Source organism: Acanthaster planci, linkage group LG04, assembly GCF_054643075.1.
Source record: "Acanthaster planci isolate LZ-2023a linkage group LG04, COTS_SCS, whole genome shotgun sequence".
Classification (NCBI taxonomy): Eukaryota; Metazoa; Echinodermata; class Asteroidea; order Valvatida; family Acanthasteridae; genus Acanthaster; species Acanthaster planci.
In genome coordinates this window covers 7464974-7479521 of record NC_141780.1, presented here as the reverse complement: position 1 = coordinate 7479521, position 14548 = coordinate 7464974, and the positions used below count along the sequence as shown (strand labels likewise).

The 14548-nt window shown below is 43.5% G+C and overlaps 1 protein-coding gene across 5 annotated transcripts in view; it reads left to right on the top strand.

Annotated features, from left to right (window-relative positions):
• LOC110987737 (GATA-binding factor 2-like) overlaps window positions 1-14548 on the top strand; it is a 62969-nt gene that overhangs the window by 20570 nt on the left and 27851 nt on the right. For 2 of the 5 annotated variants that reach the window (XM_087135813.1, XM_022250758.2), the window contains exons 2-5: window positions 1459-1762; window positions 8884-8946; window positions 9139-9550; window positions 12145-12738. In XM_087135813.1, coding sequence (XP_086991939.1) covers window positions 9244-9550; window positions 12145-12738 — 901 coding nt within the window. In that variant the 5' untranslated portion in view covers window positions 1459-1762; window positions 8884-8946; window positions 9139-9243. Of the gene's footprint in view, window positions 1-1458; window positions 1763-8883; window positions 9551-12144; window positions 12739-14548 lie in introns of all 5 variants that reach the window. The other 3 variants (XM_087135815.1, XM_022250759.2, XM_087135814.1) reach the window with 2 other exon arrangements.

Here is a 14548-nt window from a genome sequence, read left to right as displayed (position 1 = left end):
ATAATAATTATACAAAAACAAAAAAGGCCCTGTTTGTGTAGTCTAAGTTGTTGCTGTGTTGCTGGAGGCAATGTTTGTGCAGTTGGTGTTGACAGTGCTGTGTCGGTGTAGCCTGCTGTTGGTGTGTTTGTGCTGTATTTGCAGTATAGAGGTTGTTTGTTGAAGTAGTTCTTTTAACTCAGAGTTCCAGCTGGATTTGATGTTGTAATTGCTGCTGTTGTCTTCGTTTGCTCACGTTCAAAGTTCACATTATACTTGACTCTTCTTTTTGTAGTTATGGTTGAAGGGATCTACCTACATGTAAATGCCTTTATTTACTGAATTAATAATTTGAGAGAAGTCGACAAACAATCGACCAATTTCATTTTGTATGTGCCGATAAACATATCAATAGCGTAATCTAGAAAAGTATTTTAAGAGACAAGGGGAGGTATGGAAAACTGTTCCTGTAGCAATTTAATAGTATTTCATTGATGACTTGTTATGCTATTCTCATTGACACATCTTGGGCAACCATTTCATGACTCATGCAAAATTTATGTCTCACTGGGTTAAATAGAAATCTGGCTGAAATAAATACAACTCGGGTGTCCAGAATTGACGTTCGGATATTCTCTTTGAGTAAATCCAGTGCGAGTAACTGAACGAATGTTCTTCTTCGACCTCAAGGACTTGATAAGTTATTGAACAGTCAATGTTGTTTTATTAAACCTCAATTGGCTGATGTTGGGCTGGGAGTTTTACCCCCGCTATCATGCACTCCCACAAGCCTACTTGGTTTTGAGCTGCGACTCCACTCTGAAGGGAGGTCATGTCCGGACATTTTGGGAGAAGCCAACGAGCGATAGGCAAGTGTGAAAAAAGGTTCAACGAGAATGGGAGACAAAAATGAACTGGGAGGGAAGTGTTCCATCTTAACGTCAAAGTAATTCAACCGGAGCTCCAACGACCGACCTCCACCTAGCCAAGCGACCGGAGCGGTACCTGGCGGCCTTTGTTCGCCCGGACAATGTGCAATTTTCTCCCTTCTGCGGTGAACAGTGGGCTATTTCATGGGTGAACTACATCACTCACTCACCATTTATCAAACCAGACAGGGCCAGAATAACACCAGAAGTCCATCGGCCTAGTTCCCGACGACCGAAACAAGTTCAGGCTCTGATAATTCCTTCAACCCCAAAATAATAATATTTGGAAGTGTAACTCCCCTTAAACACCAACTGCCCTAAATTGACTCTTAAAAAGCAAGTAAATTGTTTACACGGACTGGAGTTTTTGGCGCGCCGCCGAAAAGTACATGAAGCACCGAGAAATAAAGCGCAGAACGCGTCCATTGTGGCAGTCATTGAGTAAATTAGTCCTGCGTTCCTTTCTCCATTACAATTGGGAAAATTGAAATCGCTTTTTGTTGACTATGATTGCGCTCAATTCAATTTCTATTCTTCTTCTTCCCCCGAGGCCGGTGGAGACCGCGACAGCCGAGCGAATGACTGAATCCAAGCCGCAGCCTCGCACTCCCGGCTAGTCGATACTGCGAACGCAGCACGGCTGGTCCCATCAGGCAGCTTGAAAGACGCGTCCAGTAGTTTAAGACAGAAAAGAAAAAAAAACATACAAGTCTGGCATGAAAATCTGGTGATGTAAAAACACTTGATTCATACACCATACTGGAGCTGGTTTCACTCCGTGTCTGATGACTGAAATGACCCACTAGACAATCATCCGGCCCCGGTACTACACTCTTCCCTCGTCGGCTGATTCGGTAAGTCGCTAGGCAATTAAGGTTTCCCACCGTACTGCGCCCGTCAAGAGCTATCTTGTCAAATTGCTCATCGGCTCACGGCAGATGCGGCCAGCTCATGTCTAATGCACTACCAACCGCGTTTTTTTTCTGCACACGACACATTTGTTTATCAAATGACGCATTTGCCTGCACGGGGCCCCCTTAAAATATTATAAGTAAATTCAATTTTCGAAGTCTCGAAGCCGCAAGGAAAGGAAACTCATTTGCGTCTTGCACGCTGATGTGCATGCTCCTTCCTTCTCATAATTTCCTCCCTCCAAAATTGCAATTTTGCTGTTAACGTAGTCTATGATTTATTCACTGTTTAAAAATGACAACCCTCTTCGGAATAAAGTGCAAATAAAGTTTCCTCTTTTCAATGCAAAATTAGATTCACGAACAGAATCATACGTGGGGTTCTATACCATTAAACAAATGAATATCATTTGAAGGCGTGGATGTTCAATTGTGATTACAAGAAGTTGGGTACAACGGATAATTCCCAAACTATTATGCTAAATTGCACAAAGGTTGATGTATAGTTCAGCACAGTGCTGTGTGAAAGCACAGCTGCCGAAAACCGATGAACAAGAAAAACGCGCCAAGAGTTTCACAATCAACACAAATCCAAAACTCTGTAAAATTCTCCTGGAAACTTCATATTTCCTGCAGTGGGTTTGTTAGGTTTAACTCAGTTGCCTGTTACTTCGACAACAATGCACCTAAAAAAACAAGCATATACATTACGAACAAAAAAACTGAATAGCAGAAGGAAATACATTCACAATTTAGATATTTTATGACGAGAACGGTGCATTTTCAGTCAAGCGTAAAATAATAATTTTTTTTAAAGTTTAGTGTAAATCGTCATTAACAAGATAGAAGTAGAAATAGAATTTGCCGGCATTCCTTAATTTTCTCGTCAGGAACGACTTCAAAATGAGTATTTGCTGGCAATGTGTCCTCAAAACGAATTCCAAGACTGTGTTTCATGCAGATGAATGACGAGGACTGCTTGAAGCAAACAAACCAAACATCAGGAGGAGTTAATTTATCAATGGAATGAATTATCATTAGGCAAAGGCGCAGTGTCGTAGCTAGGATTTTATTAGTGGGGGGCACAAAGGGGGGCACCAGCATGGGGGGGGGAACCAGCTTTCAGTGGTGTGGTTTTTTAGGGCAAGTTTTTGGTAGTCTTGTTCAATATCTTTTTTTCAGTGTGTGTGTGTGGGGGGGCACCCGGAATCGGGGGGGCGTGCCCCAGGCTCCCCCCGGTGGTTACTCCACTGCAAAGGCGTCAGTTGGGATGCGATTACTTTTGTGACAGGATTAGTGCGCAAAGATGCTACCATACGTTGAACAAAACCACACATAGCTTTTTGGTGCACCGTCGGTATAATTCGTATTCGTGGGTATAATTCGTGTTTGGTTTGGGAAGATTTCAACCCGACATTTTGACTTACAACACATCCACGTCAGAGCGATGTATCTTGGTTCATTCTGAATTGGTTTCCACAAAATGTTAAGGCTTAGTACGCTGCAATCTTTTTAAAGTCAACTGACAAAACAAAATATACTCTTGGCATTTGCACCTCGCGGAATGTGCAGCTCTCTGAGTATGCATGTACGCACGCACTTTGGCTTGTTTTTTATTTTCTTGTACCTAATTCCCAATTCCGTGTTTGCCACAACATGTGAATGATAACGAAGACGGATGTATTGAAAATGATTAGCTGCTGTCTGGTCTCCTGGCGACTTTTGTTGTGCTCTTCTTATTTATCCCGTTTTTATATTTTAAGAAATGGGCCACCTGACTTCACTTGAGCTTGCCAACATTCAGCATAATCTCGCGGAAATGACTGCCTTTTGTAACTGGGCCTCAAGAGGACGTGGTTTCAGTAGGCGACTTTTCTTGATTCAGCAGAATAATGTGCTTTATATAACGCCGCATATTGCAAGAAACGGTTGAGTTTTTTCCGGCTCTAATGGAACTCTACAAACGCAAATGGCATCTTTTGTACCCTGTCAGCAGCGCGAGTTGACAGTAATCGATGTAATGAAGTTTCTTAGGCTCACTTTTTTTGCATCTTTATACTTCTCTTCACTGTATGTAATCGTTCTAAATCCTCATGGAATTAAGTGTATTGCAAATGGCATATTTCAAAATTAAGGTTAATGAAAGACAAAGGTGCGGTTTCAAGATTTGTATTAATGATCGTTCGCAGTCTAGCGCCCTCTACTAAACGCATCTGCATGGTTGTCTGCTGTTTGTGTAGGACGCCACCAAGGCGTTTCCAGCGAGTAGACATGCGCTTTTCATAATCTGTAAATGGGACTCTAAATGCATCTGTCTATTGGATTTTGTAAAAATTAATGTATGGGTCCAAAAGGTCAGGTAGGAACCGCTTCAACGCTAAAATGTCCAACTTTTGTGAAGAAAGGCTTCTCTTTATCTTTGGTCACGTAGGTTCATAAAAATGGAAATAACACAGAGGCACGTATATCGTACTATTTGCAGCATGCAGGTAATTCGATGTTTTAACCTGTACAATATTAGCTTAATAAGATTGAGTTCTCGTTGGACTTAGATCCTTTCATGGCAGCCAACACAAAAGAATGGCTGGAAAGGCGCCATCAACGGTAAAAACTGCACAACTATATGGTGAAAACAAAATGAACCCTTTTGTGTCTCGTTTCAATTATATCTAGTTCTGATGCACTTTCAGAATTTAAAAGCAGGATGTTTTCTTAGATATAGGACTTAGTGCAGCTGATTTTATGTGGGTAATCTCTTTCATTTTGAAATTGTTTATAAGTATTTTCCTTTTATATAATAGACGCATACTCTTAATTAACCTCCCTGTATTAGGCATAGATTTCCATATATATACATGTGGAATATATATGAATATAGATGCGAATAATTTACTCTAGATTTCTCGTGCTACCAGCGGTTAATAGGCTAATTTCCGTATTGTCTTTTGAGTTCGCTGAATTTGCCATATGTTGTAATTGTAAACATGTCGGTGCCGTTTTCTGTCCTTGCTGTTATTGTTATTTTGCAATGGTTTATTTTGTTCCTTTTTGCACACACCCTGTCCAAGATGCGTGCGACTGCCGCTTGACGTCTACAACAGCCGTTTGTTTGTAATGGTCAGAATGTACCAAACTAATCAAGCCTAATTTGAACTGTGTTTGGTGCAGTGCTTCTTTACAGCATTCTTCACATGCACGTCAATCCGGGAGTCTGCGTGGTACTCCAATGAAAACGGGAGACGGAGAGTGTACAGAATATCGACAGTCGTACGTGCCTGACAGAATACGCATGGCTTCTGTAGAAACATTTTAAGATCGGTAAACCTGGACATCTTTTTTGGATTTTGCCCTGCAAAGGAAGATATTGGTGAACGTCAGTCTTTTGAATTACAGTAGGTAATGAATTGTAGTGTGCACCACCCGCTCCAACATCAAACTAGGGTTGTATTAAACATGGGCGGAGATCCCCCGGGGGATGTGTGTGGAGTTATATACCCCACTTTTTGAGGGGGGTTGACCAATTATTATACTCACTCCCCCACTTTTTAAGTCACTGACTATATGCGTATACCATTAGCTTGCACACACCGACTGCGCACCTGCCGACGTCATGTACGATCTCACCTGGGATAGAGACAGTGCTGAACTTTCAGAAATCATCCCCTCCCCACGTGGGACAAGAAATCTCCACCCCTGGTATTGAAACGTGGTTTTAATTCTTGACCTCGTGTGAAAGTCGTCTGCTTTCATAACTTTGATCGGTTGATTGAAACTACTTAGGGAAACGAATTTATGCTCGGTTTCGAAATAACTTTCTCCCCTAAATCAATGACCGGAACAACCTCGGAATTCCCTTTCTCTTTCAATTCCGTACCCTTTGTGGCCTTGGCAGCTGTCTCATAGCGTGTCGATTCCATCCATAAGCCAACCCACTGTCGATATGTCAAGCCTCTATGCTTGTTCGGCTGATTAAGTCCGGCATTTTTCCCCTGCACGGGGGAGCTGATGTGAACCGGCGGGTGCCCAACTGGTCGGCGGACGGTGTAACCGGCGCGTGCACGGCGTGTCCGTCCCAGCCATGAAGTGTTTTGCAGGTGTGAAACCGGCTGCCAAGTTTGCCCCATCAGGTTTTGACCGATATAATGTTTATCACATACTCGTTTTCACTAGATATCTGTACAAATATAAACAATCGTCCGTCTTTAGGGTTCAATATAATGCAAATCTGCATTAGAAAAGTTAGTGAGGGTAAGATATGCTTGTAATCATAAAAAAGACTTAAGAGCAGTTCTGTGGGCAGGAAGCCGTTCTTTAATTAAAACTGCTACGCATGTTATTGATGTTATTTTGTTGTATTATTATCTTGTCAAAAGCGAAGGCTTTCCTCATAAATAAACCTTGCCTTTTTCATTTCTAAATAAATCAATGAGTGTTATCAATGGGTGATAAAAAGTGTTGCCAAAATAATTTAAGTCTTACGTCTTTAATTCAAACAGCTTATAGTTAAGATTTGTTTTCGAATCTTAGTTTCTTCTAACCTCATTCTACGGTTTATAGATAGTCAGTTGCATGGTTTGCACGTATTGCCCTTCCCTATTGATAACCCTTTTATCCATTAATTATCCCTCAAACTGTTCAATGTTTTCCCTTATATGTCTTGGGAAATATGTACTCCATTACCACGTGTTTTGATCACGTGGTTTTAATCACGTATGTGGTTCCTAATGAATGGTTTTGATGCGGATGAACTTCTTAACGTTAGCCTATGCAGTAAAGCATCTCCAAGGCCTCCCTTTCTGCCACGCTGTCTTTACGCCTTACCACACCTGACCCTGCATGTTTCAGCCACATGAGTGGATGTGACATCGGAGCCGTATTATGGCGTCATCTTCCCCCCTTTTCTCACCCCACCCCCGGAAGTACGTCAGGGAGGGTCCCCGGGGAGTATTTCTCTGCAGTGTACTCCGCCAAAGCTCCACGGCGCACTGCGCTACCTGGCTGGCAGTGGTATATCGCCCGGTAGCAGATCGACACGTTTTTCCCAGGACGCGATACGGGGTGGGGGGGGGGTTGAAATCCGTAGACGCGTGCGGAATGGTTTCTTAGTGCTCTAAAGGTCGCCGACTATGCATGTATTGATGAATGACTGATGATGGAGAATTATAAAGGGCAAAAATAAATGGTTGATATTTATAGAGCATAACGCTCCCTTTCAGATGGAATAGCCCAAATGCAGAGTGGTGAATAATCTTTGGAAACAGCATTCGATTTTGTGTGTTTGTCTTTAGGTTTCGAGTTGAATTTTCTGTACGAAAAGTTAAGATTTTTCGTTGTGCTTTTCTTTTTAAAAATAAGTTCACCTCACTGCAATGTTTCTCTTGATTTTGATTCAATTGGTAACGGTTCCTGGATCAAACGAAAACTCAGTTTGGAGGACTTGTCAGCTGAAAAGATGCCACGATTAGCAAGAGATTACGTTGGCAACATCAAAACCAAATACTCAACAGTAAGATGGGGAGGAGAAAGTCTTTCTAGCACATAGCAGACGAAAAGGAATGTTTACGATTACAAATATAAGAATTTCACATGCTGACAGATCGAATGGACTGTCTTTCCATTGAACGAGGGTAAACCATTCTTTGGTTCGTACAACTCCCGAAAAAAATCTTGAAAACTCCCCGCATGAAATTATCCTGTGCCATTCCTGATATCAGAAATTCCTCTTGTGGCCGTGAAAAAGAACATCCTGGTTGTTTCATCAGCACGAGCTCGACGATCTATCGTTGAGGCCACGGGAAATCTTTTAGGCATTGTATAAAGAGAAATTATTCCTTTTAGAAGTGAGGCCGAGCCGTATAATTCCCATTTCGGTGGAGCTTGTGCGCGTATAATAGCTGGTCACTGATTGACTTTTTTTTTTCTCAAAAGTTGCGAATCTTGAGCTGGCTACCGGCAATTAATTTTTGGCCTCCGACATATGATTTATAAGTTTCAGAAAGGGAAACTGATTTTTTTTATTGCTGGGTTGGTGGTGTTAATAAATGTTTGGAGTCTATCGTTCATCCATTCCTGCATGTTTCAGCCACGCAATTATGATTTGACATGAACAAGTGGTACATCTTTAACAACTTGTCCACCGAGCGTAAAATTCAATATCTCTCGGAGTCGACAAGAAGATGAAAGCAAACATCTGCCCGTCCCAAATTGGAAATAAAATGAGAGCCCGTGTCGCCCGCGTCGATTGCCGTGTAAACGCCGGACCTCGTGACGGGCCGGGACCATGGGCCGGGCCGACCCCAGCGCTTGCTCGAGCCGCGGTCCGCTGCTCTCAGAGAGGGAAAGCAGTCATCTACGATACAAGTGGACATAAAAGAATTCCCACTTGTGACTGATTATTGCAAGTCTCCACTGCGATATTTGTGCTCTCCGAGGGATTATTTAAGGCAATTACTTGTACTTGCAGCAGCTCTCTCGCCATGTTGGTCAACCCCCCCCACCCCGCGCCAAAGACCGAATCCGGCACTTGAGAGCCATGTTGACACGATCTTATCTCAACCACACTCGGAGCATTTTTTGGCTTTACTCGCCACGCGAACTACTCGACTTAACCCTCCTCGTAACTATGGACGCCTGTGGAGAGGCATTTATAAACTTCGCTTCAATTTGAATCCTTCAACAAAAAAGAATGGAAAAAAGACATAATTTAACGAGAAGTGCACAATTTTGCTACCCCTGTCTGCTCGCCTCCAACCCTTCATCTGCGCTAGTCGCGCATCTAAAAGGCACCGGTTTCTTAATACCCACTTCGATAGTTGCGAGATTAATTGAACAGATAAAAAAAGACGAGATGACATCTCTGAACGGAGTTGTTATTTATTTCATATAAATATTCTGAACAGTCCATCGGCATTTTTGATAAAAAAGCCGATGCGGGTGGCATGATTTCTCCATATCGCTGATGTATCGGCCAAGCACCAGAAGGGGAGAGCGGATAATGCACATGCGATCCGGACAATATTGTTCTATATAAATCGTTTGATAACAGTTTCGGATTTTATTTGCAGTTCTCAGTGCACCTCATCTGTATACCATCGCCGATCTGTCTGCGATGACATCATAAGCCTACGGTATGTACACTGCAGTCGGTGTTGCGATACACATCTCTTATTGTTGAGGGGCGGCACTTTACCCCTTCGTATTTAAAACATCTGAACAGATTGAGACATCTCATATTTAACCCTAACTGCATATATTTTGGGTTTATGCGCGGGGAGTCAACTCAAACAGCTGACAGATTTTGTACAACTTATCTCCATCAGGACCTTCTTGAATCGAAGAACTGTGGCAGAAAGAGTCAAGGCACAAGTTTGGCGGGAACTTGACCACACTGGTTGTTATCGTCGGGAGGCGGTGGTGTACAGGCGATGGAACTCACTGAGCACACCCGTTGGATGGTGGTCAACGGTCAACACGGAGACACCCATGGCGGCTCACACCCTCACGGGCCCCACCCGACCGCCATGACCCCCTCGGCGACATCGGATAGGATGCCCCATGCCCCCCACCACAGTCTCAACTTCATGGAGCCACCGCAGCTCGTGCCGCCAGACGACGTGGACGTGTTCTTCCACGCGCTTGACGGGAGCTCCAACGCAGTCAACCCGCCCAGCTACTATGCCAATTCGGCCGCTACTCGGGCAGCTGCGATGCATAGCTATAGACCTTCACATGGTAAGGGCTAGAAAGTGCTGTTACTTATCTACATAATCATGCATCAAGATGAGAGATATTCAGTCTTTTTTGTTTGTTTGTTTTGTTGTTGTTTGCTTTAAGTTTCACTTCTTCTAAACATCCAAATGTCTCCATCCTTGATTACGTCGGAATCCTCTTAGACATTAATTCATTTTGCAATTATTCCTGGTATTTTATTTAATAACGTGTTTTGCGCACGCTGCAGAAGCGGCCTCCGTCCAGTAATGAGGTTTGATAACCAGGTTGGTAATGAGCTGGCCAATGAAAACGAGTTGATTTGGCGTACGAGTTGGCTCGCCTACGAATCGACCAGCATTCTTGTGACAGAATCTGTAACTTTCCAGAAGCAATAATGTATAATTTCCTAAAGGCATGTCATTGTGGATGTGGAAATGGCACATCAGACACTAAGGAGTCATTAAAAAACAACAACAAAAACACATTTCGGAAAAAATGGAGATAATGATTATAGGCTTATAATAAACTGATCTTGCTTTGTAAACGTAGATTGTGAAAAATGCAAACTCAGTGTTACAGGTCAGTCCCCATTCCCGAGAAGGTCATAGGTTAGAACGCCCTCTTTTGATATGCGCAAGCCATGCACATTATTTAATTTGACATGGAACAAAGCCCATCAATTATTTCAATGTACATGTATTCCAGACACTAATATTCAATTCTTGCACAATTCACAAAGACATTTCTCTAAGAAGTCCAGTGCAACACAAGGCCTAACAAGAGACCGCTATGTCATTTAAGTTTTGAGTGCAGTCACGAACGAGCTGTGGCACTGACATTTGTTCTCTTTGTTGGCTGTGTCCCGGCTTGTGATTAAAACTATAGGCTACTGTAATATTTTCCCTCCCACGTTTCTGTTTGTTGTATTCTTTTGATTTACATAATGTATACAAAAATTATCGTATTTTCTCCTTGGGATGTAAGCTTTCAGTTGCTTCATTTCCCCTCTCTCACGACGTCTCTTCGCACCCACCATGTCGGACTTGTTCAATCTCCCGCCGAATCCAAACTTCCTTGTACAAAAGCCCCATTTCCGTGAATTGTTTTCCTTGTCGGTGTCTTCCGTACTCTTGGAGTTCCCTTCCCCGATTGACCCCCCGAAGCTGTCGTATCCTGTTTATCTTCTTGGCACGTGCCTCGTCCTCAGTGTAACTCTTCCCGGTTCGGGTTTGTGACCCCATGCGGTTGCCTTCAGAATGCTTGCGTGCTGAATTTATGTCATGATACTTTTTTTACGCCTGCGCGGGGGACTTTTCACCAAAGGATTCTTTTATAAGCATAATGCCCTTTTTGTTCCTTGATTATTTGCAAATTTGAACATGGAAGTCCGATGAAAAAAGTACTTAGGCCTACTCGTCTTTTAATTTTCTGTTCACAAAGGGGGTTTTCAAGAACCTTCCTTACTTGGTTCACAGTCCAGGGTTTCTCGTAGGTTTTCTTGATAAAAAAATTAAGCTGGAAATTGTAATCGGTTGACCTATTTCCATCGGGTAGTTTTGTACAAAATCAAACAAGAATTCCCTTTAAAAAAGGAGCTCTAATATAGGATGTGATGTTGAAGTTGACAAACAGCCTGATGGACAATTTTGCAAGACTATTTTTTAAAGGAAGAATTTTGTTAATATCAGAAAAGGTTGACAAGATACTCTGTTGAGAATCATGCATGACGAGAATGTGCAGGCAGTCTAGGCTTGCAGCATGGTGGCTCTTGGCTCCCACAGCTTCCCCGTGAAATCAAGCTCTGGCTTGGCTGAGCATATCAACACTTTACCAAGTCCCAAGCCCGTTCATTTCTGGTCGGTTCCTCTTCGGTAATTGGTCAATTACCCCACCTGGAAAAAAGTCTTGGCCCATAATATCAGATCATGGGCGATATGACGCCCGAACACCTTGAAAATGGGCTACTACCGGACGAAAGACCAGCTGGCCTATGCATCATACAAGACACAAAATATTTCCACCCTTCTTTTTTTCCTCTTCTGTCCCTTTTTTGGCGTGCCCAACAAACACATTCCCCCCAGGGGAGTTAGCCTGGTTCTGGTCTCGCAGTGGTTCTTCTCAGGATATTGGCACACCAGCAGGGGACCCATAGCACACACAACACACACACGCTCGGCGCACGCGCTCGGCACGTCAAATTAAGTTGGACCACTAAACTGAAAATCTTTTCCTGTATGCCGGGGTTGCTTTGACGTTTTCTCTCACTCCGTCTTTCACTGTATAGAAAAGGTCCACGCGCGTACCGTATCATACGCTCTCTCTGCCAATCGAGACCACAGATTATTATAAATAGATCCCACTGCCAACCGGGGTCTCACTCACTAGCACGTCCACTGTGTACCCGTGACCGGTCGACTCGTTCTAAATTGGGTCCGCACACGCACCAGGAACTGCAACTGTTCACTTGTTGTGGAGTGCAGGTTGTACGTGTACATGCACTGAAGCTGGCTCTGGGCTTTATAAGAGGTCTTTCACGTGCACGGCGTCTGTGTAGATTCTTGGCACTCAAAGACTTAACTTATGTAGTCTCCAAACTTTCCGTAACTTTCCTACAGCTCGTGTGACTGGCAGCCAAGTTTGTAGGCCACATTTCCACACGCCGACTATTCAGTGGTTCGAGAGCAGCAAAACGCTGCGGCCCGTGCACCAATCTAGCAACCACTCGGCGTGGTGTACTAGCCCCTTCGGCGGGGCTTCTGCAGCGGTGTCATCCCACGGTGGGCCACCGGCTCTCGGCTCCTCCGGAGGTGGTGGCAGCAGCATCAATTCGCAGTCCAGCCCCCACCTGTTCAACTTCCCGCCGACACCGCCCAAAGACAGCACCCCAGACCACCTGACCACGGCGGGGCTCAGCATCCACCCCTCATCAGGTGACTACTCACACATGGAGGATAAGTCCATGCATCGAGATCACCATCTGACCTCCCCCATCTCCTCGGCATCCACGTCCGGCGCCATGTCGATGGCTACCAGTTCAACTGCTGCGGACACCCCTTACAGCACCCAACATCACATGCCAGCCTACACGACGTACGTCCCGGCACCTGACCTGACCAACTCCCTTGGGTTCCACACCGGGACCGTGATGGGTAACAGGGGCTTCAGTGGTTCTGCCCCCCGACCGCGCACGAAAAGCAGATCCAGTTCTGGTAAGTGAACACAATAATATTATTCGACCAGCCGGTGCATTTGAAGTGAAACTAATTTCCTTTTGATTTCACACATTCAACTTTTTGCCTTCCCAACGACAGTATCCACAACAGTCCAAAACACCTCCCCAAGAAAAACACCATTTCATTCCTGAACCGCAAGAATCCTTAATTTTGACCTTTTGCTCAGATGGTTGTGCACAGATGACACCAAGGACAGTTCAACATGAGAAAATAATCATATTCTCAGTCGATATCAGACTCCATTGTTTAAACGACAACCTCATGTGCACGTGCCAATAAAAATTTGCTGACCTTCCTCTTTCCTTTTAAAGGAGCACTCGTCTTAACATTGTATCAAAAACGGGACATGTCAGAAATAACCTTTCAGTTTCATTGGGAATGTTTACTATAGGCCACCACTGGTTAAATTCCAGCACAGTGGGTCTGTATTCTGTCTTCGTATCAGTAAACCTATATCTGAAGATTTTTATCATGAAAATCAGCTTCATACCTGTCTTTAAGAAGCGCGTTTCAGACAGATTCGTCAAAACGCAAGGGGCGGATCCAGAACCAGGCCTTGGGGCAAACTTATTTTGAGGGCTAGAAATTTGGATTTTTTATGTCACCATTTATAGCTTTTCTGGGCCATGGGGCTACAGGCTTTTACACTTTTTTTCAAGACACAAAATATAAAAATAGCACGAAAGTTCACCTTCAATTATTTTTCAAAAATTGGCTCCTTTTATGGGGGGGGGTCGCACCTGTTGGCCGCCTGGATCCACCCATGAAATTGTTCAAACATTGTATTGTGTGTAAATATGCAAAATACCTCGATTTTCTTTCAAGCAACGGGGACGAACGACTTTATTTTCACTGTGTAATAATATTTATTTTATCCTGGTTCGCTTTACATCATTACAATACAGTTGTGTATTCCAAAAGTCTTCTTTCTATTCATGATGCAACCACATCTAAGTTTTAATTAGTGATCATTCCCCTGAGATGTCTTAACTCGTACAGTTTTCCTGATTATACCTTGTAGGCCTAGGTTTCATTTTGGACAGCAACATTCTGCATGCTGCACGTTTATATCTCAGAACCATCTCTTTTGAACTGTACCCTTGCGGGTACAAACGATATTGGCGCCAATTCAAATAAACATTTCATCGCATTCTGTTGCCAACACGTGCAGTTGAAGCGCTTGAAGTCACTCAGTAGAATCACCCACGTGGCAGTGTCTAGGATCGGTTTGGGTTTATTGTTTGGATTCTTTCCCAGTGAAACAACGGTTGCTGTAAACATGCGCTCTACAAGGGCCATACGTGACTGCAACGATACGAACAAGTTCTTCCTGTTATAGTGCGAATTTGCTTTAAGGTCATAGTTCAAACCCACTTTTAAAAGCGGCACGATGTAGACTGTAACGTTGCAAACACTGCGGTCGAGGTCACATTGATAGTAAAGCCTTTTCCCTTATAAAAATAAATGAATCAGTCGATCACTGGCGCGTATATATTTTCTCTTCATATGACCTGATTCTACACTATGTAAAACACCAACTTCGGGATTTGCTGATTTATGATTTTTCTCACAAACTTCCGATATCTCTGATGATATCTAATTCTCAAAAAATGAAAGGGGGGGGGTTGGTAAGATTTATCATCAGCAGTAGCCTCGAGAGTGCCATGGTTGAAGGTTGTCGGTCAGTATGGGTATGCAGGGTTGCTCTATAAGCCACTTTGCACGTTTCGCTCGTCAGTTTCCAACTTTTGGTCGTTGCTGCTGGGGATGCAGTGGACAGAACCCC